General features: G+C 46.4%; 1 protein-coding gene across 1 annotated transcript in view; it reads right to left on the reverse strand.

Moving 5' to 3' along the window:
- PADI2 (peptidyl arginine deiminase 2) overlaps window positions 1–25,257 on the reverse strand; it is a 64,124-nt gene that overhangs the window by 8,075 nt on the left and 30,792 nt on the right. The window contains exons 5-12 of the mRNA XM_082274562.1: window positions 23,628–23,745; window positions 23,430–23,555; window positions 16,217–16,380; window positions 12,923–13,026; window positions 11,675–11,786; window positions 11,058–11,165; window positions 6,080–6,231; window positions 531–675 (exon numbers count right to left, since the gene is read on the reverse strand). Of these exons, the coding sequence (XP_082130688.1) occupies window positions 531–675; window positions 6,080–6,231; window positions 11,058–11,165; window positions 11,675–11,786; window positions 12,923–13,026; window positions 16,217–16,380; window positions 23,430–23,555; window positions 23,628–23,745 (1,029 nt within the window). The remainder of the gene's footprint in view (window positions 1–530; window positions 676–6,079; window positions 6,232–11,057; window positions 11,166–11,674; window positions 11,787–12,922; window positions 13,027–16,216; window positions 16,381–23,429; window positions 23,556–23,627; window positions 23,746–25,257) is intronic.

Raw genomic sequence — 25,257 nt, forward strand, 5'->3', positions numbered from 1 at the left:
ATGTAGCATGATGTGCAATGCTTTGCAGTGCTCAGTATGAATGATGTGCAATGCTCTGCAGTGCTCAGTATGAATGATGTGCAATGCTCTGCAGTGCTCTGTATGTATGATGTGCAACGCTTTGCAGTGTTCTGTGTGCATGATGTGCAATGCTCTGCTGTATTCTGTGTTGAATGATGTGCAATGCTCTGTGGTCTTCTGTAAAAATGATATGCAATGCTCTGCAATGTTTCGTATAACGGATGTGAAATGCTCTGCAGTGTTCCTGTATGAATGATTTAAAATGCTCTGCAGTGTTCTGTATAAATGCTGTGAAATGCTTTGCAGTGTTCTGTATAAATTGCAATCTACAGTGTTCTTATGAATGATGTGAAATGTGCTGCTGTATTTTGCACAAATGATATGCAATGCTCTGCAATGTTCCGTATCAATGATGTGAAATACTCTGATACTCATATATTCAGTTCTGTTACACATTTTAAAGACGTCCCTCCAACTCCCGCAGGACACAACTGGCGTGGTGGACTTACCTTCTGATTCGGCGCTGGCACAAAAGTCAAGAACTCGTCCACGTGACCCACAAGCAGCCAATCACTGAAGAGCTCGATGGGTGGCTGAACCCGCTGGGCTTGCAGGAAATCTCTCACCACTTTGGTCATCCGTCTACCGGAGGTGCTGCACAGCGCAATAAAAACAATTTACCGGAAACAATCAGCAAACACCTTTCCTGCTTCTCTGAATAATATAACGGAATTGGGCAAACTAAGACCTAAAATGTGCCACTGCGCCCCATCAGTCAGCCAAAACCCCGCCTCTGAGTTCACCATCAGTCAGCCGAAACCCCTCCTCTGAGTTCCCCATCAGCCGAAACCCCTCCTCTGAGTTCACCATCAGTCAGCCGAAACCCCGTCTCCGAGTGCCACATCAGTCAGCTGAAACCCTGCCTCCAAGTGCCCCATCAGTCAGCTAAAACCCCGCCTCTGAGTTCCCCAACAGTTAGCCGGGAAACCCTCCTCTGACAGCCCCATCAGTCAGCCGAAACCCCTCCTCCGAGTGCCCCATCAGTCAGCCAAAACCCCGCCTCCGAGTGCCCCATCAGTCAGCCAAAACCCCGCCTCCGAGTGCCCCATCAGTCAGCCAAAACCCCGCCTCCGAGTGCCCCATCAGTCAGCCAAAACCCCGCCTCCGAGTGCCCCATCAGTCAGCCAAAACCCCTCCTCCGAGTGCCCCATCAGTCAGCCAAAACCCTGCCTCCGAGTGCCCCATCAGTCAGCCAAAACCCCTCCTCCGAGTGCCCCATCAGTCAGCCAAAACCCCGCCTCCGAGTGCCCCATCAGTCAGCCAAAACCCCGCCTCCGAGTGCCCCATCAGTCAGCCAAAACCCCGCCTCCGAGTGCCCCATCAGTCAGCCAAAACCCCGCCTCCGAGTGCCCCATCAGTCAGCCAAAACCCCTCCTCCGAGTGCCCCATCAGTCAGCCAAAACCCCTCCTCCGAGTGCCCCATCAGTCAGCCAAAACCCTGCCTCCGAGTGCCCCCTTAGTCAGCCAAAACTCCGCCTCCGAGTGCCCCATCAGTCAGCCGTAACCTCGCCTCTGAGTTCCCCATTAGTCAACCAGAACCCCCCCCCCCTCCGAGTACCCCATCAGTCAGCCAAAAACCCCGCCTCTGAGATCCCCATCAGTGAGCCGGAACCCTGCCTCCAAGTGCCACATCAGTCAGCCAAAACCGCCACATTGATGCAGTAATTCATGCAAAAGGAGCCCCGACCAAGTATTAAGTGCATCCTATACTGTACAGCAGGGATCCTCAAACTACGGCCCTCCAGCTGTTGCGGAACTACATGTTCCATGAGGCATTGTAAAACTCTGTCATTCACAGACATGACTAGGCATGATGGGAAATGTAGTTCTTGAACAACTGGAGGGCCAGTTGAAGACCCGTGGTTTAGGTGGACGGCCATGTCTTGGTAGGGGCCCGGCCGGTCAGTTTAGATGGACGGCCATGTCTTGGTAGGGTTGCAGTTGTGCCATACTCTTTCCCATTTTCCCATGATGGATTGAACAGCGCTCAGTGAGATGGTCAAAGCTTGGGAGATTTTTTTATAACCTAACCCTGCTTTACACTTCTCCACAACTTTATCCCTGACCTGTCTGGTGTGTTCCTTGGCCTTCATGATGCTGTTCGTTCACCAAGGTTCTCTAACAAACCTCTGAGGGCTTCACAGAACAGCTGTATTTATACTGAGATTAAATGATACACAGGTGGACTCTATTTACTAAATTAGATGACTTCTGAAGGCAATTGGTTCCACTAGATTTTAGTTAGGGGTATCGGAGTAAAGGGGGCTTTAACCTTCTCCACAACTTTATCTCTGACCTGACTTTACCACCACTTGTAATCTACAATATTTTTAGTGGGGTTGGGATGGTCAAACTGTTTTAGATAGAAATTGTAGGTGTATTAGAATGGGACGTTGCCAGTGTAGGGGGGTTATGTCATATACGGTCCATACCGGTGTGCTTTGCGCACATGATATGTGTGTGTTGGCAGCACCTCTGGCGGGGGGGGGGGGGTATTCTAGGGTTTCCGAAGGGATGAGCTAAGCGCGGAGACCCTCGCAAATAACTATGCCCGCTCAGCAATGTGCCTCCATTGCCTCAAGGTGTTTACTGCCGTTTATGTGACAGCTGAGGATCTAGAATTACTCGGAGCCCGTCCACCCCACCGAGACAAGAGAGGGGACGCAGAGGACACGTTATATTCAGCGGTATACCTCTATCTCCCTAAACACCATCATGTCATCATTCGGGGGCCGGCTCACACTACTGGCTGTGTGGTAAACCCGCGTCTCCTGTGCATCTGGCAAACGCGGGTTGTGGTCACCAAAACGCAAGGGAATCGCTGTACCACGCCATTTGGTGTGGCGTGATTTAAAAAAATTGTGCCTACCGTACTATTTGCATGTTCCCGCACATATGGCAGCCCACTAAAAATATTGGGCTGTTGAAACACACAGGAGCACACAAATTTTTGCACGATCGGATGCACCCTTAACCACCCTGGCGGTCTGATTATGTCCAGATTTCTGTGCTAAAAGCGATACATTGTTTTGCATGGAAATCTGTTGTTTTATAATTTTAAAACTCACCTTCCCCTGCGATCCCCCACCGTCCTCCCGCCATCCTCCCGCCATCCTCCAGCCATCCTCCAGCCATCCTCCAGCCATCCTCCAGCCATCCTCCAGCCATCCTCCCACCCAGTGTTAATTTCGTCGACTAAAACCGACTAAAGCGTTTTCGTCGACTAAATTAACACAATTTTAGTCTACTAAAATACGACTAAAACTAAAACAATTCAGAGGACAAACATACGACTAAAACTAAAACAATTCAGAGGACTAAAATACGACTAACACAATTCAGATGACTAAAATACGACTAAAACTAAAATGGCATTTTAGTCTTAAGACTAAAATACGACTAAAACTAAAATGGCATTTTAGTCAAAAGACTATAACTAAAACTAAAATCGAAATTTGCTGCCAAAATTAACACTGGTGCATGCTCAAAGCATAAATAATAACCTATTCGATTTTTCACTCCAGGACCAGCAGTAGTATATAATGAGTTTGGAAATTGTAGAGAAATGCTTAAATAATGCATTACAAATTACAATTGAACTACACCCATTCGATTATAGATGACTAAAATGTACTGGAGTTTTAGTCGACTAAATACGACTAAAACTAAAACACTTGCAGAAGACTAAAATGGGACTAAAACTAAAATGCCATTTTGGTCCTAAGACTAAAACTAAATTGAAATTTGCTGCCAAAAGTAACACTGCTCCCACCGCCCTCCCGCCATCCCCCCGACATCCTGCCGCGCTGTGCTCTGCAGATGTCGGCACCTGTCTTTCGGTTCCCTTCCCTGCGAGCGTTGTGACGCAGGGGGTGGAACTGCCGGCAATATCAAAAATTTAAATACACCAAATGAGATGATAGAAAGTTGTGATTGGATTACACTGTATCATCCCATCTCACCACAGGATTTCACCTGGTGACTTTTCCAGTGCCCTGCCTGTGCTTTTCCAGTTCTTTGTACCTGGAAAATAGAGAACGACCATGGCGTCCAAAAAGCATTCCTTTTTACGCAAAAGTGCTTTTAGACGAACTGGAAAACAGCGACAGCGGAACGGAGTTACTTGAAGAACTGAGCGATAGCGATTGGTGGGAAAATTGGTCATCAGGTATGGAAAGTGAGGACAGCGAGGATTCTGATGTCTCTTTCTGGCACATCGCTCCGTTGGAAATTCTGAAGAATCATTTGATATTCTTCCCAAATTCCACATCTATGTGCCAGAAAGAGACATCAGAATCGTCGCTGTCCTCACTTTCCATACCTGATGACCAATTTTCCCACCAATCGCTATCGCTCAGTTCTTCAAGTATCTCCGTTTCACTGTCGCTGTTTTCCAGTTCGTCTAAAAGCGCTTTGGCGCAAAAAGAACGCTTTTTGGACGCCATGGCCGTTCTCTATTTTCCAGGCACAAAGAACTGGAAAAGCGCAGGCAGGACACTGGAAATGTCACCAGGTGAAATCCTGTGGTGAGATGGGATGATGCAGTGTAATCCCATCACAACTTTCTATTATCTCATTTGGTGTATTTACATTTTTGAAATTGCCGCCGGTTCCACCCCCTGCGTCACAACGCTTGCAGGGAAGGGAACTGGAAGACAAGTGCCGGCATCGGCCGAGCACAAAGCAGGAGGATGGAGGACAGCGGGAAGATGGCTGGAGGACGACTGGAGGACAGCGGGAGGACAGCGGGAGGACGGCTGGAGGACAGCGGGAGGATGGCTGGAGGACGGCTGGAGGACAGCGGGAGGACGGCTGGAGACAGCGGGAGGATGGCGGGGGATCGCAGGGAAGGGGAGTGTGATTCCCGGGGTAATCCCAACTGTGGCTCGGGGGTTACCGCTTTTGGTACTGAAAATGAACCCCGAGCCACACTCAGGAATACCGCCAGGGAGGTAAAGGAACAATTCAGTTAAATGACAAAAGTGACCCAGGGAACACAGCCAATCTGCACTCTCTAAATCAGCTAAAAAATAAATGTGTATGGGTGCTTCCGTGGATCTAAGCGGGCGGCGTGTAGGTCTCTGCACCTGGGCAGCACTTGAGAGAAGAAGCTGCTTTAGGAACAATGGAAAAAGAAGCAAGGCGCCTCTAAGTGCAGTAACTCAGATATTTATTGCCAAATAAACACTCATAAATAATCAAGCTGTGACAAATAAAAGAGAACTGAAGTGATCCAGGATGCCACCTGAAATCTGCAGGGCCACTGCTCTGGTGTGCAGATTCCAGTTGGCATCCTGGATCACTTCAGCTCTCTTATTTGTCACAGCTTGCTTATTTGTGAGTGTTTATTTGGCAATAAATATTTGAGTTACTGCACTTAGAGGCGCCTTGCTTCTTTTTTCCACTCTCTAAATCAGCACCTTTTATGACACCCACTGATTTGTATACAATTTTTGGGCAATCTTTAGGCATTTTGCCAAGGCACCCCTGAAGTAACCTGAAGGCACCCCAGTTGAAAAAGGCTGCTCTAAATCACCACCGTGGAATGAAGGAAAGAAAACTGCTGGATTCCCCCATCAACACAGTCAGTGTTGATGGGGGGGCTCCCCACAGTCAGTGTTGATGGGGGGGGGCTCCCCATAGTCAGTGTTGATGGGGAGATGGGGAGGGGCTCCCCACAGTCAATGTTGATGAGGGGGATCCCTCCCACAGCGCTACGGTGTTCTGCCAGCAGGGAGCTTTCCCCACCGGCAGAACTTAATAAGCACAGCTGATGGATATAGACGCCTGCGATGATCAGGCGACCAAAAAAACCCATACAGGCTGGTTGTACTGAAGTTGGTAGATGGATCGACCAGCCTGCCCATCGATGGACAGACATTCGGCTGGTTCCTGCTGAACCAGATGAATCTTGATCCGTCTATGGCTTAAGGAGTGCAGATGGTGGACCACCACAATTTGCCGACATGAGAACCAAAATAATCGGTGAAATCCTTACGTGGGAAAGCTGCTTCCGATCAGAATTCGTCCCAGTGGATAATTCTTGCCGCGGACGGTCACCGGCGGGCTCACTTCCAGATTCCCAAACGAGTCCAGGCTGGTCACCTCGTCAGCATCCGCCACTTTTGTCACATAGCCGAAATCTGGTCCCTGAAAAAAAGAAGAGATGGCGTGGATCAGGATCTCTGTTGTTGCCATGTGACTGTCATTTTCAAATCTAGGGATAGTAAAGAATTGAGCCTTTTTTAAGACTGGAGGAAATAAAAAAAAAAGTATCCATAGTCGTACCAAAAATAACATTTATTGGTAATAAATATTTCCTAATTTACGACAGAAAATACTATATGGTGTTTTCTGTTGGTTGAATTGGACAGGCTCCTTTTTTTTTTTCTACCTACTGTATGTAACATCAGATTCCTTATAGCCACACTATTATCGTTACTTGTTACAGCTCTACAGCGCATCCGGAAAGTACTCACAGCGCTTCACTTCTTCCACATTTTATTATGTTACAGCCTTATTCCAAAATGGATTCAATTCATTATTTTCCTCAAAACTCTACAAACAATCCCCCATAATGACAACGTGAGAGAAGTTTGTTTGAAATCTTTGCAAATTTATTAAAAATAAAAAAGGAAAAAAAAATCCCATGTACATAAGTATTCACACCCTTTGCCATGTACATAAGTATTCACACCCTTTGCTCAATACTTTGGTGAAGCTCCTTTGGCACCAATTACAGCCTCCAGTATTTCTGAGTAAGATGCTACAAGCTTGGCACTCCTATTTTTGGGCAGTTTCTCCCAATCTTCCTTGCAGGACCTCTCAAGCTCCATCAGGTTGGATGGAGGAGGGTCGGTGCTCAGCCATTTTCAGATCTCTCCAGAGATGTCCAATCGGGTTCAAGTCTGGGCTCTGGCTGGGCAACTCATGGACATTCACAGAGTTGTCCCGTAGCCACTCCTTTGTTATCTTGGCTGTGTGCTTAGGGTCAGCCAAGATAGGTTCATCAAAATTAAAAGAAAGAAATGCTTGAAATCTCTCACTCTGTGTGTAACGCATCTATATAAAATATATGAGTTTCACTTTTTAAATGAATTACTGAAATAAACTTTTTGATGATATTCTAATTTTAGGAGCTGCACCTGTAAAATACAAATTGAGTATTGATAACATTTTAACATGGACCTCGAAGGTTGACGCAACACCCCCCAACCAGAGCTGTGATGGCGGGAGAGAGGAGATCGGATTTTCGGTACCTTTACCCCGGTACTGCGACCCCCACATACAGGACGATGACAGGAGGCGGTAAAACGAGACGCGGCCTGGGAATAGGAGCAGAAAGATCCATCATGCGCTGATTACTGCGACCGGCGTGACAGCTGCTAAGCTCCGCTGTACTTGGCGTGCCGGAATGTGTTGCCTCTTGGCCGCGCACCCGAGCTGACCTTCTAGAACAAATTGTGATTAATCGACTGGCATCCTCCAATAAAATCACAAGACAACCTGCAAAATGCCCGGGAAACCTGCCCAGAAAGTTCACAGCTACTGAAGTCGGCACATTATGACCGGCGCGACACATGGCAGACGTGAAAGAGACGTCTTCACACACCTGACAGACTCGCCAATTAAAGAGACGCACGATTGGTCCGAGAACTCCAGAAGAAGGAACATTCACTTAGCACCCGGTTCAATTCACTAAACCAACATGCCTGCTTTTGGGCTCCATTCACGCCTGCGCATTTTTGTACATGCGTGCAAAATTGCACTAATGTTTGTGGTGTCATTCGTGTTTAATTGCACCCCAAACTCAACAAGCTGAACATAAAAAAAAGAGCAAAACATGCTGGAAAAACCACGCAAGTTTCAACGGGGCAAAAAAAAGTTACATCGGCTACTTTGCCGCGTTTGTCACGCGTAGGGTAGCCCCTTGAAATAATTGGGCTGCCCTTTGTATGTTACACAAATTACATGAACATAAAAACGTGCTGAAAATGCAAGGTGTAAATGGGTCTAAAGCCAGGGGCGTAACTACAGGGGTTGGAGGGGTTGCCATTGCAACCGGGCCCCATGCTCCAGGGGGCCTGTGCGGCTCCCCTGTACACCTGGATAGGAGGGGCGGCGGGGGCAGCATGTAGAGAAATCACTGTCCTCCTTTTTCTCCCTGTAGCTGCAGGAGGAAAATGGAGGAGATTGGTTCCTCTGTATGCTGCCCCCGTCACTCCTCCTATCCAGTTCACTTGTGTTCTGCTGTCTCTGGGCCCCTGTGTGCTCCCCTGGTCCCCCCCTCCCCCCCCCCCCCCCCCGACTGTGCTCCCTCCCCTCTCCTGCCGGCTTCTGCAGGGGATGTGCCACAGTAGAGAACCAGGAAGGGGTCAGTAAATGTAATTTATCAGCTCCTTCCTTTTCTGAATGGACAGAGTCATAGTCAGTGACATTGTAAAAAAATTAAAAAAAAATTAATGATAAAAAAATAATACAATTAAAATACCAGAAAATAAAAACTACTGACACTTGCAACTGGGCCCTGGCATTCCACCACCGTGGAGAGGCCCCAAGATGGCAGGAAGGGGGCCCACTGCAGAACTTGTGAAAAGGTCCCGCTGCGGGACCGTAATAAAGGGCCCACCGCAACGAGAGTAAAGGCACACAAAGCAGCTATTCCCACCCCTCCCCTTTGCTGCCTATTCAGAGAAGCCTTTGTATTTTGTGAATGAGTTCACATGATACAAAGGCTTTTGTGATTGGGCAGTGGGATGGGGAGGGGCAGGCATAGCAGAGACATTTATAGCTGGATTCCTGTAACTTTGTAAAAAGTGAAGGCACACGATGAGTTAAGTCCAAAGAGGTGCCTGACATCTCCTGAACTTTTCTCTATTATGTATAGCTCTGCTGAATCATACACTGACAGAGAGAAGCACGCAAAGCAGCTATTTCTTCCCCTCTCCCTTTTGCTGCCCATTCAGAGAAGCCTTTGTATTTCGTGAATGAGTTCACATGATACAAAGGCTTCTGTGATTGGGCAGGCATAGCAGTCCAAAAAGGGTCAAGACATCTCCTAAACTTATCTCTATTATTTATATCTGGCAGGTTTTTGGCTCTGCTGAATCATACATGGACAGAGAAAAGAGAGGCACACGCAAAGCAGCTATTCCCACCCCTCCCCTCTGCTGCCTATTCAGAGAAGCCTTTGTATTTTGTGAATGAGTTAACATAATACAAAGGCTTCTGTGATTGGGCAGGGGGATGGGAAGGGGCAGGCATAGCAGAGACATGTATAGCTAAATTCAAGGAACTTTGTAAAAAGTGAAGGAATCCTATGAGTTAGGTCAAAAGAGGTGCATGAGATCTCCTGAACTTTTCTCTATTATTTATATCTGACAGTTTTATGGCTGAATCATACATGGACAGAGAAAAGAGAGGCACACAAAGCAGCTATTCCCACCCCTCCCCTCTGCTGCCTATTCAGAGAAGCCTTTGTATTTTTGTGAATGAGTTAACATAATACAAAGGCTTCTGTGATTGGGCAGGGGGATAGGCTGGGGCAGGCATAGCAGCTGCACCAACTCTAATGCAGAAGATAAAGCATCAGCATTGGGCTACTGGAAATACAGCCAAAGCAGTATTCTAGGAGTAAAATTAAACTCACAGATGTAAATAAATAAAGATAAGCCCAGGGGGTGTCATGCACCTCCTTGGACTGAACTCACAGTGTGCCTTCTGTTTGTGTATTTATCATATGAATCTACATTTATGATTGCACACATTGCCTGCATAGATTCCCCCCTCCCCCCTCTGTCCCCCTGGAACACAATCTTACGTCACGGTTACTGAAATACAAGAAAATCGCCTTCTGTCTAAATATCCGTGGAGATCTGCATTGAGATTCAAATATTTTTTTTTTTAATCGGCTGCATTCACACATGCTTCTATTTAAAACACGCGGATCAGCAAGTCTTACTTCAATTTACACCTCGCTCAATCAGCACAGCTGCCCGTCACAGAGATTATCTGACAGATCTACAGTACCGGCGACCCTCAGATGTGACGGCCGGGGCGCGGGACCGATGGCAAAGTGACACCGCGCCATAACGATCACAGAGCGTGGAGTCATTCCAGAGAGCGAGGAGGGATAAAGTAACAACGGAGATGGAAACAGATTATCTCCATCCACTCAGATACATAGTGATCAGTCCGAGCCGGGAACACCGAGTGCTGACATCATCAGGAGGATTCTCACTTCCAACACTACGACTATCTCTACTGAATGGATGTCACCGCTCTCTAGTGAATGGACAGGCTGCATTCTCAGTGATGTCACCGCTCTCTAGTGATTGGATAGGCTGCATTCTCAGTGATGTCACCGCTCTCTAGTGAATGGACAGGCTGCATTCTAAGTGATGTCACCGCTCTCTAGTGAATGGACAGGCTGCATTCTCAGTGATGTCACCGCTCTCTTGTTGAATGGATAGGCTGCATTCTCAGTGATGTCACCGCTCTCTTGTTGAATGGACAGGCTGCATTCTAAGTGATGTCACCGCTCTCTAATGAATGGACAGGCTGCATTCTCAGTGATGTCACCGCTCTCTTGTTGAATGGATAGGCTGCATTCTCAGTGATGTCACTGCTCGCTAGGGAATGGATAGGCTGCATTCTCAGTGATGTCACCGCTCTCTAGTGAATGGATAGGCTGCATTCTCAGTGATGTCACCGCTCTCTAGTGAATGGATAGGTTGCATTCTCAGTGATGTCACCGCTCTCTAGTGAATGGATAGGCTGCATTCTTAGTGATGTCACCGCTCTCTAGTGAATGGATAGGCTGCATTCTCAGTGATGTCACCGGTCTCTAGTGAATATATAGGCCGCATTTTCAGTGATGTCACCGCTCTCTAGTGATTGGATAGGCTGCAATCTCAGTGAGGTCACCACTCGCTAGTGGAGATCTAACCACTAGGCTTCAAGGTTGTTAAACTTACCAGAAGTTGCCGTATGGGAAAGTCTTTCAGTCCTCTGTCTCTCGGTGAATCCAACACGACTGGAAAACTTTTATGTGGAGCATGAATGTACCCAAACTCCATCTCATCCTGTATATGAAACATACGGAGATTATTAAATCTGATATAACAATTCTTTACACCTCCATGATTCCATCTGACCATATATAGAATATATTGGGTGTGAAAACAATAGTACAACAACCAAAAGCAGTCGTATTACCAAAAGTATAAAGACATTTCTGGAGAACTTGACACTGGAGATACGAAGGACATGTGAGAGATAAACACTTCTTCACTAGATGAAAGCTGAAATCAGGCTTGCATGGGAGTGGCTGCTCTGTAAATAGTTGGGTGGAAGGGGGAGGTATTCAGATGGGCTCACGGAAGGAGCAGAGCTCAGAGTGACATCAGTATGGTAGTGTGTGACTAGTGGTCCATAAACAAACAGAAAACAGGGCAGTGACACAGAACTGAAGACTCTGGAAAGTGTTGGCACCCTATTTATGATCGGCAATGACAGAGCTTAGCAGTGGTGGGAGATACAAGAAGAACTCCCAATATAAATCTACTTCTGGAAATCTACTTATTGCACCAACCTGCATCCAGCGATCGCCGCGGTTGACATACTCAAAGCAGATCTGGACCTTGAGGTTGGCATCACTCACTAGATTGTTGATTGCCTTCAGGAAGAGGTAATTTTCTTTAACACTGTTGAAGGATAACAGAATAAATATCAAGGCCTTTTTCAAACCAGATTGAGCCAATCAGGGCCATAATGGAATGGGTCTCCCAGTGCCATGATGGTATGGGTCCCCCCCAGTGCCATAATGGTATGGGTCCCCCCCAGTGCCATAATGGTATGGTCCCCCCCAGTGCCATAATGGTATGGTCCCCCCAGTGCCATAATGGTATGGTCCCCCCAGTGCCATAATGGTATGGTCCCCCCAGTGCCATAATGGTATGGTCCCCCCAGTGCCATAATGGTATGGTTCCCCCCAGTGCCATAAGAGTATGGACCTCCCAGAGCTATAATGCCATCAGTCCCCTCCAGAGTCACGATGCCATCGGTCCCCTCCAGGGTCACGATGCCATCGGTCCCCTCCAGAGTCACGATGCCATCGGTCCCCTCCAGGGTCACGATGCCATCGGTCCCCTCCAGGGTCACGATGCCATCGGTCCCCCAAGGGTTATGATGGTATGGGTCCCCTGCCTCAGGGTCATGATGCTTTTGGTCCCTCCATGGCCATGATTGTATGGTTCCTCCCCAGGGCCATGACGGTATGGGTCCTCCCCAGGGCCATGACGGTATGGGTCCTCCCCAGGGCCATGACGGTATGGGTCCTCCCCAGGGCCATGACGGTATGGGTCCTCCCCAGGGCCATGACGGTATGGGTCCTCCCCAGGGCCATGACGGTATGGGTCCTCCCCAGGGCCATGACGGTATGGGTCCTCCCCAGGGCCATGACGGTATGGGTCCTCCCCAGGGCCATGACGGTATGGGTCCTCCCCAGGGCCATGACGGTATGGGTCCTCCCCAGGGCCATGACGGTATGGGTCCTCCCCAGGGTCATGACGGTATGGGTCCTCCCCAGGGTCATGACGGTATGGGTCCTCCCCAGGGTCATGACGGTATGGGTCCTCCCCAGGGTCATGACGGTATGGGATTTCAGTGTCTTTTTGAATTGTTAATGGTACAAATTTCTCATTTTAGGCTCATCGCTAGCCATAATCCTCTGATTCCAGGCAAATATTACTCTGTGATATTGAGAACCCAAAAGGGGACAGATACCTCCCTACAGCCACCAGATCATCAAAGTCACAAGTCCCCCTGCCACCCACAATACCTGCAGACGTAAACCTCAATAGGATCCAGAGTGTTGGGAGTGATTATGAGGGGAGAGATCCGAAATGCCACGGAGTCTGTGAATATTGGGGTTTCGGGAATGCCCTGGAATACAATGAAATCAAAGAGTGAGATATTTTCATTTAAATCCCCAGCTGATACATAGTCAACTTGCAAAAACTGAGATTAGCAACCGAATCCCTAAATTGTGAAATGATGACCTCTGAAAAAAAGTCTCAGCACATCAAATCTAAAGTGAACTCTGTCTAGTGGACATATTCATATGAACTTGTATATACATTTTTAGTAACAGAGTGCCTTTAACCAACGTGTAGCGCTAGTGGTACTCCAAAACCACCCCTAGGCTTTGATCATTGACTGAATATCCTAACATTTTAAGGATCCAAAAGTGATTTGATGTCTCACTTTAATATCACAGATCTTCCCAGTGGGGACAAAGAGCTTGTGGTCTACACAGGCAAAACCAGGAGGACCTCATTCTTTGGGAGACCTTCCGAGACAAGGTCCACCAAATGACTAGGTGGGGTTCCCCTATTCGGTAGAATGCTTCTTCCAATGGTTGTAATTGGGAAGAATTCCCGCACCCCCTTTACAGATTGCTAAAAAGAGAATTGGTGACAGTGACTACTTATCTGAGAGGCAAAAATTGTTTATTACTCAAGAAACCCCTAGTAACCTCTAAAGAAGCCCTAGGGTTCCACTGTGCCCTGGTTGAGAAAGGCTGAGTTAGATGTTAACTACCAAAACACAAAACATAAGTACTAGGTGGGGTTCCCCCAAAGGGAGACTCCATGGGAGTGGGAAGACCTGACCATAAGGCCATGTTCCTCTTAGCCAAGTCTTTCAGGGCAAGTCTGAGGACCTACACCCTACTAATTGTGAGGAGTTTATTATATCTACAGCTCACAGTACATTATCCTGGTGGTCAGTGGGAAGAATGCTGCTTGCAATTGTGGTTATTGGGAAGTCTACACAGTCGAAACCCAGGAGGACCTCATTCTTGTGGTCTACACAGCTGAAACCAGGAGGACCTCATTCTTTGGGTGACCTTCCGAGACAAGGTTCACCAAAGGACTAGGTGGGGTTCCCATATTAGGTAGAATGCTTCTTCCAATGGTGGTAATTGGGAAGAATTCCCCCACCCCCTTTACAAATTGCTAAAAAGATCATTGGTGACAGTGACTACTTATCTGAGAGGCAAAAATTGTTTATTACTCAAGAAACCCCTAGAAACCTTTAAAGAAGCCCTAGGGTTCCACTTTACCCTGGTTGAGAAAGGCTGAGTTAGATGTTAACTACCAAAACATAAGTACTAGGTGGGGTTCCCCCAAAGGGAGACTCCATGGGAGTGGGAAGACCTGACCATAAGGCCATTTGTCATCTCACCCAAATTTTTCAGGGCAAGTCTGAGGACCTACACCCTACTAATTGTGAGGAGTTTATTATATCTACAGCTCACAGTACATTATCTTGGTGGTCAGGGGGAGGAATACTGATTGCAACTGTGGTTATTGGGAAGAATCCCCTCCTTAAAAGATAGTTAAAAAGATCACTGGAGACAGTGATTACTTATCCAAGAGGCAAAATAATTCATTGCTCAAGGAACCCTTAGCATCCTCTGGAGGGGCCTTAGAGTTCTACTACACCATGGTTGAGAAAGGCTAAGTGAAATGGTAACATATCAAAATTGGCAAAATTAAGCCAACTCAACGTGGAGCGCCCCTTTAAAACCCTTCTCGAATTTCCTGTCCTCTGTGTAAGCAAGGGAGCCTGGGAAGTGACAGCGCCGGCCATCATAGCTGGCACTCAGCAGGCACGCTGATTATACTGTTAGCACGGAGAGCCGTCTTTAAACAGACATGAAATCAAAGCCGAGACAGCCGCGAAGAGCGAGATCCGTTTACCAGACTTGACCCGCTGCTGAGAGGGGTCTAAATTAGGAACGGGAGACAGGAAAGGGCAAAGCACAAAATCCGAACTGGAAAGGGACAATTGGAATATAAAAAAACATATCTAAGCTAAATCTCACAATACAACTAGAGAATACATTTCTCTATCGATATGCAGCTATAATCAGAACTATTCCAACATGGAGTATACTGTATCTCCCTATTACATTTGCAAGATTGGCTTCCCGTCTAGTAGCTTTTCATTAGCAGGGCTGCACTGGGCTCCTTGGTTTAAATCTCAGCCAGGTCACTATCAGCATGGAGCTTGCATGTTCTCCCCATGCTTGTGTGGGTTGTCTCCAGGGAGTCCAGTTTGCTCCCAAACTCCAAAGACAAGTTGATTGGGTAATTGGCTCCTGTATAAATTAGCCCTAGTATGTATGCACATATTGGCCAAGTACATCACATTCTAAATGAGGATTCCTAGCCTGAGCAATTTGAGAAGGGCTGAGGAAAGACCTGGCGACCTACTTCATAGAAAAAAAAAAAAAAAAAGGAAGAAGGGGGGTAGGTGCAGGCCCTTAGAATCGTTAAGAATTGAATACGAGATATATATATATATATATATATATATATATATATATATATATATATAAAATAACGCTTCTGATGACGTCTTAACGACGAAACACGTAGAGCTTCACTACGTCACTTCTGCATTAGGACATCACTTGACAAAAGAAAATCAATCCATCTACAATAATAAAAAAAAATTACAATATAGCATATAACACTTAATCACTAACAAAATATACCAGAGCAATAAAACTCTGTTTTAGCCTATGGAACTTATATAAAAATTGTTCAGAAGTCCATATGTTTCATAGGTTGATACAGAGTTTGATCGTTCAGGTATATTTTTTTAGTGATTAAGTGTTACATATTATATGGTCATTTTTTTTATCATTGTAAATGGATTGATCTTCTTTTGTCACGTAATGTCCTAATGTAACCACAGTCCTGAAGAAGCAGAACACCCTCAAAACTCGTTAACTGGCGTTTGCGTTGGGATACATCTGGTCACAATGTGTATCCCGACTATTTTTTTTTATAACTGCCTATTTAATACTTTTCTGGGGTAATCATCGTTGAAACTCCCACTTTACTTTCTTTGGTTTTGATTATATTTTTGGGATGAAAACGCCAGGAAATTATTCATGAAATATTTCCAGTGGCCTCCACATATTTAGTTGAACGAATACACACAAACACAGTCCCAATCAGTCACACAAGGGAATGTTCTCCTACTTGTCAAGTACATAGATTTACAACCTGATGGACAATCGTGACGAATAAGTCTCATGTGTTGTCACTTCCGTTCTTACCTCCACCTGAGTCTCCAGCAGGCTGGCCTTTATGGATATCAGACCATTGAAACCCTCATCTGGGAAGCGGAGACCTTCCACAAAGAACTCCAGCTCTCGAGTCCCCGTGTAGCGGGTCTTGTAGAATAACTTCTGCCTGCCCAAGACATGTGTGTACACCTTACCTAGAGAGGGAGCAAGTCACAGGCATCAGGGTGGAGCACACATATATTGGCACTGATGGTAAACCTCAACACTAGACCTCATCCTATCCCTGCTCTGCCTTCTAATATTTTATTTTCTATCCCCTAAAGCAATGGTTCTCAACCACTCAGCTGTGGTATCCCTCATTTTAGGTCTCCAGCGAGCCACTGACTTCCCATAGTGCCATTCAACCCCCCATAGTGGCCTGCCCTAGCTTACTGCAGAGCCCCACAGTGCCCTCCAGTCTCCCACATTGCCCCTGCAAAATCCTGAGCCTATTGGATCTCTTCCAGAAACCTCTTCCCCAACAGGGCCACCAAGTCTCCTGCAGAGTTCCCAAACCCCCTCCAGAACTATTATCCCCCAACCAGTGACATCCAGCTCCCTCCAGAGACCTGAACCCCAACAGAGCCATCAAGTCTGCTGCAGAGTCCCCAACCCACCTCCAGAACCTTGATCTCCCCCACTAGTGACATTCAGCCCCATACAGAGACCCAGTCCCCACAGTTGCCCCCAGATCCTTCCAGAAACCTCATGCCCAACAGAGCCACCAAGCCTTCTGCCAAGTCCCCAAACCCCCTCCAGAACCTTCATCCCCCCCACCAGTGACATCCAGCCCCATCCAGAGAGCCCATCCCCCACAGTTGCCCCCAGATCTTTCCAGAAACCTCATGCCCTACAGAGCCACCAAGCCTTCTGCCAAGTCCACAAACCCCCTTCAGAACCTTCATTCCCCCACCAGTGACATCCAGCCCCATCCAGAGATCTCACCCCCCACAGTTGCCCCCAATACTCCTCTAGCAACCTCACCCCCAACATGGCCACTAAGTCTGCTGCAGAGTTCCTTAACCCCCCCCCCCCCAAGAACCTTCATCCCCCCAACAGTGACATCCAGCCCCACCCAGAGACCCTATCCCCCACAGTTGCCCCCAGCGACCTGAATACTAACAGGGCCACCAAGTCTGCTGCAGAGTCCCTAAACCCCCTCTAAAAACTTTCTTCTCCCTTCTCCCTCCCCCCCCCCCCACCACACACACACACACACCAGTGACACCCAGCCCCATCTAGGGCCTTCCATAATTTCAAAATACTGTACATTTTTATTTAATGAGAACAAACTTTATTTTTACAGATGGGGCATGGAAGGTTTTGGAAGAATTTACCAGGCCCAGGTCTCAGTAGGGTTGGGAATCACTCCTCTAAAGTACACCAAATACTGTATCTAATAAACATGCCAACAAAGATGCAAATTATTAAACCCGATAAAAATGTAGCTGTGGGCAATGAGGCAATTTTACATTCCTTGGTTACATTTTCTTGACCATGTGACAGATCAATGGAAGGGTCCGCTCACCCATAATGGAGAAACCCCCAGACAGTTTCTAACCCCTCTCAGGGACACTATGAGATATGCTGTCCAGAATACTAATAGTTAACCAGCCAGCAAGGATTAGAGATCTGATACCTCTTGTTTAGTCTAATGTAGTTTCCCTAAGCTGAGACATTCGCGGGTGATACACAATGTACTAATAGTTCATTACTTCGGATTTTGCGACAGGCGCGATTTCGCTAATGGACAGGCTAATATACATTCCTGGCCAAGGGCTCGTTACATGCCAGGCAGCCTTATGTTGTAAGGATCTCGGGTGTCCGCTGCCGTACTAATGAAATGTCCGCAGGCTCTTGAGGTGGATCAGGTTTAGAGGATTCGGCATTTGAGGAGAAGCTGCTTCAAGAGGTTGAAAATTTGTCATTGTCAGTGGGGCACTTTGAGTGTAAGCCGGAGAGGACAGCTGAGTCCAAACCTCTGACACGGCGCTTCTGAATTCAGATCTTACGCGTCCCGCCACCGTACAGACAGGAAGGCCAATGGAGAGCAGAACGAGTTACATTTAATGATATGCTCAACAAAAAAAACTTTACCAAGTTAATCTGAATGTTTTGTAAGGTCATCATAAACCTTGTTTGGCATCTTTTTATATTATTAAATATATATTAATTCTTAGTACTATACATACAGAACACCAATCAGCAAGAACAGAATGATCAACCACCATAACCCACTGGGCCATGGACTCCATCAGACCTCTGAAGGTATGCGGTGATATCTGGCACCAAGTCCTCACTAACAGATCCTTTAAGTCCTGTAAGTTGGGAAGTGGGGCTTCCATGGATTGGACTTTCCAGCACATCCCACAGATGCTCGATCGAAAGCAGCTCTGGAGAATTTGGAGGCCAAATCAACACCTCAGTCATCCTTGTGTTCCTCAAACACTCCTGAATTCATCAGACCAGACCACCTTCTTCCATTGCTCCATTCTCCAGTTATGATGCTCCTGTGCCCATTGTTGGCATTTTTGGCTGTGAACACGGGTCAGCGTGGCCACACTGACCCACCTGCTTCCCCATACACAACAAACATTTGACATTTAGGCAGGATAGAGGGGACAGTGTCAGGGAGGCCGGTCCTGGTCTAGAACATTCCAATAAGCATGCCCTGTTGTGTGATGTTGGAGAAACCAGTCAAGGACCAGCATTACTGGAGCAGAGCGCCGTCTCTAGTTGCCAGGAGAAGAACTCCTCCAGTGAGGGCAGGAGCGAGGCTAAGGGTAAGGAAAGACCGATTCTGGTGGTAGGGGACTCAATTATTATAGGGACAGAGAGGGCAATCTATCACAAAGACCGTAAGCGCCAAACTGTATGTTGTTTACGGGGTGCTCGTGTTCGGCACATCACAGATCTGGTGGACAGATTATTGGGTGGGGCTGGGGAGGACCCACCTTTCATGGTACACGTGGGTACCATTAACATAGTTAGAGGAAGATGGAGAGTCCTAAAAAAATTATTTCAGGGACTTAGGAGCTAAACTGAGGAGTAGGACAAGGTAGGATTCTCAGAAATACTACCGGTACCTCGAGGCATCAGGAGATTTGGGAAGTTAACATGTGGCTGAGGAGCTGGCATAGAAAGGAGGGTGCAGCTCTGATGGGAGAGAAGATGGCCGAAAAGTTAGAGGGGCTTTTAAACTAGGTGATGGGGGGGTCCAGATGTAGAGCTAACCAGCGGGGAGTAAGGTTCAGCCGGCAATATTGGGGGCATTAACGGTAGGGTGACCAGAATTCCAAAGCCCAAGGTAAGTAAGTTGACAAATCCAAATTGCGGCCTCATAACATCTAACAAGGATATAGTATGCAACTGGACAAAATTACAAGGTTTGTATACCAAAGTCTGGCTAACAAGATGGAAGAACTTGTTATGGGACATAGGGAGAAAGGTTAGCTGCTAACGTATGAGGAGGAGTTTGATTTTATGGGAATTTCAGGGATTTGGTTTGACGGCTCTTATGATTGGGTGGCAACCATTCAGGAGTATTCCCTTTATCGCAGAAATAGGGAGTGTAAAAAAGGGGGAGGGGCATGCCTGTAAATCAAGAATGATGTGCATGTGAATATGAGGGAAGATATCACTAATGGAGCTAGGGAGGAGGTGGAATCCTTATGGGTAGAGCGTCAAAAGGAGGAAACTAAGGGGAAAGTAATACTGGGTGCAAATTACAGGCCCCCTAACCAGAGGGAGGAGGGGGAAGCGGACCTCCTATAACAGCTTGGAATGGCGGCAAGGATGGGAAATGTCATAATGGGGGATTTTAACCACTTTACCACCGGAGGATTTTGCTGTCTTACGTCCAGGCCACTTTTTGCGATTCGGCACTGTGCGATTTTAACTGACAATTGCGTGGTCATGCGACGCCGTACCCAAACAAAATTTACGTCCTTTTTTTCCCACAAACAGAGCTTTCTTTTGGTGGTATTTGATCACCTATGCCATTTTAACTTTTTGCGCTATAAACAAAAAAAGAGCGTAAATTTTGAAAAAATAACAATATTTTTCACATTTTTCTATATGAAATTTCCCCCCCCCCCCCCCCCCCCCAAAAAATGTAAAAAAAAATCAAAATTTTTTTACATTTTTGGCCAATTTGTTTTCTGCTACCTATGTTTGGTAAAAAAAAAATCACAATAAGCGTATTTTGATTGGTTTGCGCAAAAGTTATTGCGTTTACTAAGGGAAAGAATTCTGTCATTTTTGGTGGGTTTTTTTTTAACGAGTAATGGCGACCTGCGATTTTTTTTGCGGGACTGCGCCATTGCGGCGGACAGATCGGACCCTTGACTGACATTTTTGACACTTTTGGGGGTACCAGTGACATTACTGCAGTAATCAGTGCTATACATATGCACTGTTACTGTAAAAATGACACTGGCAGGGAAGGGGTTAATTTTATTGGAGAGGGAGGGGTTAATGTACGCCTGGTGCTTACTAACATGTGTGGGGGGAGGTGACTGAGTGACACAGGGACAGATCGCAGGTTCAGCTATGCTGAACCCTGCAATCTGTCACTGTCTGTCACTTAGGAGATCCGCCCGCTTTGTTTACACAAGCGGGCGGATCTCCAAACTCGATTCCCCGACGATCGGGGAAGAGCAGCGGCGATCGCCGCTGCTCCTCCCCTGGCCCGACTCCCGCTGTGACTGAATACAGCGGGAGCGAGCCTCCGGCGGCGTGCGAGCGCCGCCCACAAGGGGAGGAGTCCAGCGACGTAGGTCGACGTCGCTGGACGTGAACGAGCCACTGTGCCGCAGTAGAGGCACAGTGAGCGGGGGTAAAGTGGTTAATTATCCAGACAGACTGGGCAGATGGAACCGCCCATTCGTCTAAGGCTCGCCATTTACTAATTATTTTGTAGGGCAATTTAAAGGGTCAGATGGTGAACACACCAACAAGAAACAAGTTACTAGAACTTCTGATTACAAATAATACAGACCTGATTGAGGATTGAGGATATAGAAATACGGGGCAACTTAAGAAACAGTGACCACAGGTCAATTTGTTTCAGTATAAAATCAAGGAAATAGGAAACACAAGGGTAATACAAGGACACAATTTCAAAAGAGCCAACTTCCCTAAACTGCGCTCTTTGCTAGACAATAGTAAATGGGAAAGAATCCTAGGAACAAAGAACACGGAGACAAAAAATGGGACTGCTTTAGGAACAAAAAAAAAAAAAAAATAGGTATTGGCCAGTGCATTCCAGCAGGGAATACGTTTGAAAGAGCTAAAATAAACCCTGGGTGGCTAAACTCCAACATAAAGAAAATGCATATAAAAACAAAAGAAAAGGCCTTCAAAAAATACTGGCTGAGGGGGTCATTGTCGGCATTCCAACATTACAAAGAATGCAATAAAAAAAATGTAAAAGAGCAATCAAGGCAACTAAGATAGAACACGAAAGGAACATAACGGAAAAGAGTAAAAAAAAAAACCCCTAAGAAATTCTTTAGGTATATATATAGTAAGAAAGTGATCCTAAAACATATTGGTCCCATATAGGATGATAAAGGGAAATTGGCTATAAAGGACAGAGAGAAGACAAAAAGGTACAGTATTGTTAATGTTAGTAACACATCACAGTAAGCACCCTCATGGTTGACAGAAGACAGACTCAGAAAAAGACTTGAAAAACTTAACATAAAAAGTCACCAAGACCAGATGGCTTACACCCGAGAGTCCTTAAAGCGGAGTTCCACCCTCGTTATACATTTTTTTATAAAAATACCCCCGGGACAGTCAGGGCTAGCACATTCCACAATGGCTAGCCTCTGATCTGTCCCGGGTTGCACTTACCTTTCAGGAGAAATACTTACCTTGAAATTGTCTTGTCCAGCGCTGCCATCTCAGGTGTGGGCAGCTTGAAGCCAGCGCGATCCTCTTCCGCGTCCTCTTCGGTCCTCTTCCTTCTTCTTTGGTCCCACGATGCACTGCACCGGCCCCGACGTCACTTCCGGGTCTCGCGCGTCATCCCTCCACAGCTTCTGGGCATGCCCAGAAGCTGTTTAGAAGGGAATGACGCGCGCGCACCGGAAGTGACGTCGGGGCCGGTGCAGGCGCAATGATTCCTGGGAGCTATGACGTTCAGCTCCCAGGAATCATTGCAAAAACCAGGAAGTGACGAATCGCCGTGGCCGCCGAGGGGAGGAAGAAGGAAGTAAGGTGAGTATATTTTCTCTAAAAGGTAAGTGAAAAAAAAAAAAAATTGCGATTATCCATTTGTTTTTCAGGTGACCGGGAGCAAGAAGATGGAGGTAAGTATAAATTTCGGGTGGAACTCCGCTTTAAGGAACTCAGCCAGGTGATAGCCAAACCATTGTCCCTAATTTTTATGGACAGTCTACTGATGGGAATGGTACCAGCTGATTGGAGAAATGCAAACGTGGCACCAGTATTTAAAAAAAGGCCTGAGAGATATCCCGGGGAACGACAGGCCGGTTAGCCTAACATCAATAGTCTGCAAGCTATTAGAGGGGATGATAAGGGACTATATATAAGATTTTAGAAATAAAAACTGTATCATTAGTATTAATCAGCATGGATTCATGAAGAATTGTTCTGGCCAGACCAATCTATTAACCTTCTATGAAGAAGTGAGCTGCCATCTAGATAAAGGAAGGCCTGTGGATAAATAAATAAATACATTCCTGGCATGCCGGGAATGTGGTGAAATTTTCTTGTGCTCTCAACCAAACTGTCAAACTATTAAATGGCCGTTGTCATAACTGATCACATGTGCAGCACCTTGCCCAATGCAGATCAAACAGAAGCGAAGATGGCACCTTGGCTGAAAAGGATAGGAGGGTTTAGTTCCGCTTTAAAGCAAAATACATTTGGATCTAAAAGTTCATGCTTAGCGGAAAGCTTATGGGACAGAGAAATGAGAGTGGCCATTGCTGGCCTTCTTTTTAAAATGCTACTTGTCTGGCTATTTCCATCTTCAGCTCTTTCTGATTCACAGATCTGGAACAGGCATGCAGGTCATGAAGTCCGAGAGCCCCAAGTCTATATACCTGTTCCAGGACAGAGACTGAAAATATTTAACCCATTGGATCTGCATGAGGGTCAGGCAACTGGCATTTTCAGGTAAGGAGGTCAAAAAAAAAAAAGACAATTGGTGGAATGACATGATGTGACATACTGTGCAGATAGAAGACTCCCAAGCTCTGTGCATCCGTGGCGGAGACGTGAATCATCAGATGATACCCCGTAGGCAGTTTCTCGGGTCCTTTGATCCGGAGGACCATCTTGGACATGTCCAGGAGATCTGTGGACACAGATGGTCAGAGTTCACTCCTGGACAATGCAGAAAAAGGGAGTGAGGAGATCCTCCAATTACCTGTCTTGGAAAGCAGAAGATTATCATCTCCGTCTATTGTGCGGGAAACAAAGCTGTCCTTATCGCAGTTCACCAGCAGGATGGCCCCCTGACCGTTAGGGCCCCACGTCCACGAGGCCTAACCAGGAGAAGATCAGAGAACTTCATTAAACCTACAGCATACTATCTGGCTACATCAAAATCTCCACCTATATGAGAACACCACCCATGATGTATCTATGTTTTGTACATTGTAAATCGCACCCTTTTTTCCCCTGACACAATTGAGATAAGCCTAAAAAGTATACTCATCCATCACCAATAATGTCACCGTATGTGCTAAAGTGATCACTAAGAAAGGTGAGGAACATTCTGTGCCTGCTTGGATCAATATTTTCTCGAAGATCAGTATTTTTTCTCAAAGCCAAGAGCAGAATTTATAGAATGAAGGCATTACCATATCTACACCAGAGTGTGCCAAACAGGGTTCCTCAGGAGGTTGCTAGGCAAGGTCGTCATTTTCCACCAACCACCAATCCAAGCAGTAGTTTCTACACCAACCACCCATGCAAGAAAGTAATTGTCCTCCAGATGCCAATGTAAGTGGTCACTTCTATTCTGACCACCAATGCAAAGGAGGTAATTTTCCCCCAACCACCAATGTAAGTGGTCATTTCTAACCCAACTACCAATGCAAGAAGGAAATTATCCTCAAGATGTCAATGGAGTTGCTTCTACCCTGACCACCAATGCAAGGAGGTAATTTTCCCCCAACCACTAATGTAAGTGGTCATTTCTACATCAACCGTCAATGCAAGAAGGTGTTTATCCTCTAGACCCCAAAGTTGGTGGTAACTTCTACCCTGACCCCCCCAATGCAAAGTGGTGCCAAACAGGGTTCCTCAGGAGACTGCTAGGCAAGGAGGTAATCTTCCACCAGCCACCAAAGTAGGTGGTAATTTCTACACCAACCACCAATGCAAGAAGGTACTTATTCTCAAGACCTCAAGGTAAGCGGTTACTCCTATCCTGACCCCCAATGCAAGGAGGTGCCAAACAGGGTTCCTTCAAGAGGTTGCCAGGCAAGGAGGTAATTTTCCACCAAAGGCTAATGTAAACGGTAATTTCTACACCAACCACCAATGCAAGAAGGTAACTATCCTCTAGCCCCCAATATAAGCGATCACTTCTACCTTCGATCTATGTATGGCCAGATTTTAAACAGAAGGTTTTTATTAGACAAAGCAGCATTACAAGAGAAACAATTGCAGGCTTAAAACATAGTGCAAGACAATAGTTCTTTGAATAAAAAGGAGAAGGGAAAAGTTTTGCATGGTGGCAAGCTCCAAGTTACACCATACCTAGTAGGAGTCCAACCATTACATACTCAGTATACAGTATGTTAGATCATATATTGCTCTTAACCATCCTATATCCCCCAAGATTCCGATATGTAGGTCAAAGGATAGAGAGATATGGAGGGGGTAAGGTGCATGGTGGCAAGCCCCAAGTTACACCATACCTAGTAGGAGTCCAACCATTAGATACTCAGTATACAGTATTTTAGATCATAGAATGCGCTTAACCATCCTATATCCCCCAAGATTCCGCTATGTGGGTCAAAGGATGGAGAGATATGGAGGGGGTAAGG

Source organism: Pelophylax lessonae (genome assembly GCF_965119305.1).
Source record: "Pelophylax lessonae genome assembly, chromosome: 12".
Classification (NCBI taxonomy): Eukaryota; Metazoa; Chordata; class Amphibia; order Anura; family Ranidae; genus Pelophylax; species Pelophylax lessonae.